The sequence below is a fragment of the Formica exsecta genome, unplaced genomic scaffold, assembly GCF_003651465.1.
Source record: "Formica exsecta isolate Colony F162 unplaced genomic scaffold, ASM365146v1 scaffold583, whole genome shotgun sequence".
Classification (NCBI taxonomy): domain Eukaryota; kingdom Metazoa; phylum Arthropoda; class Insecta; order Hymenoptera; family Formicidae; genus Formica; species Formica exsecta.
In genome coordinates this window covers 320-1068 of record NW_021853097.1, presented here as the reverse complement: position 1 = coordinate 1068, position 749 = coordinate 320, and the positions used below count along the sequence as shown (strand labels likewise).

General features: G+C 34.6%; 1 protein-coding gene across 1 annotated transcript in view; it reads right to left on the bottom strand.

The window, feature by feature from the left end:
- Positions 1–481, bottom strand: part of LOC115242241 — a 3475-nt gene extending 2994 nt beyond the window's left edge. Inside the window, exons 1-2 of the mRNA XM_029818385.1 lie at positions 215–481; positions 19–113 (exon numbers count right to left, since the gene is read on the bottom strand). Coding sequence (XP_029674245.1) covers positions 19–113; positions 215–481 — 362 coding nt within the window. The remainder of the gene's footprint in view (positions 1–18; positions 114–214) is intronic.
- Between the last annotated feature and the right edge of the window lie 268 nt (positions 482–749).

Genomic DNA, 749 nt, shown 5'->3' with positions numbered 1-749 from the left:
TGTGCCATGGATACGTACCTTATTTCTTGATCTCGTGATTTATTTTCATCGCTCTGACCAGATTTGTTTTTTTCTGAGTTAATGTAAGTAGATATTAATCGAGTAGACTCCTCCTGTTAATTAATAGTTATCATTACAACATAAAACATTTAACTTCTTGAGCAAATCCGAATTTTACTTGATCTGCCTATAAAGATATTATCCTACATGTTACCTGGTTTTGATGTGCTACATTTCGCGGAGCTACAGATTCACAGAACGAAGCAGTTCCAAAAGACTTTTCGTAAGAAATTCTTCCATTACGAGACTCGTACACATGTGGACTTGAGGTGGAATGAGGAAAAGATGTACTCTCACTCGTATATACATTGAAACCTGATGATGGTAACAATGGTAACAATTCAGTATACGTCTTTTGGGGTACTGAATACTGTTCACAAGCTTCAGTGATAATATTTGGCGGATTATACACTGGATTCATTGGATTCATTAATTGGAATGAAGGATTATTAATCATGAGAGGAGAAGCATGTTCAGTGAGAATATTGGCAACTTCATTTTCCTTATTAATGTTTAATGCATCTCTTATTTCACTAATATCCTTTTCAATGTTGATAGTCTGGTCAGATCGATCACACTGATCTGTGCGACTTGTTTTAACTTGATCTTTATCTGATGATGAAGTAGTCATGTATTTTTTAGATCGTACAATCTGACGAGAAGGATGACCTAAGCTACAAATAAAAATT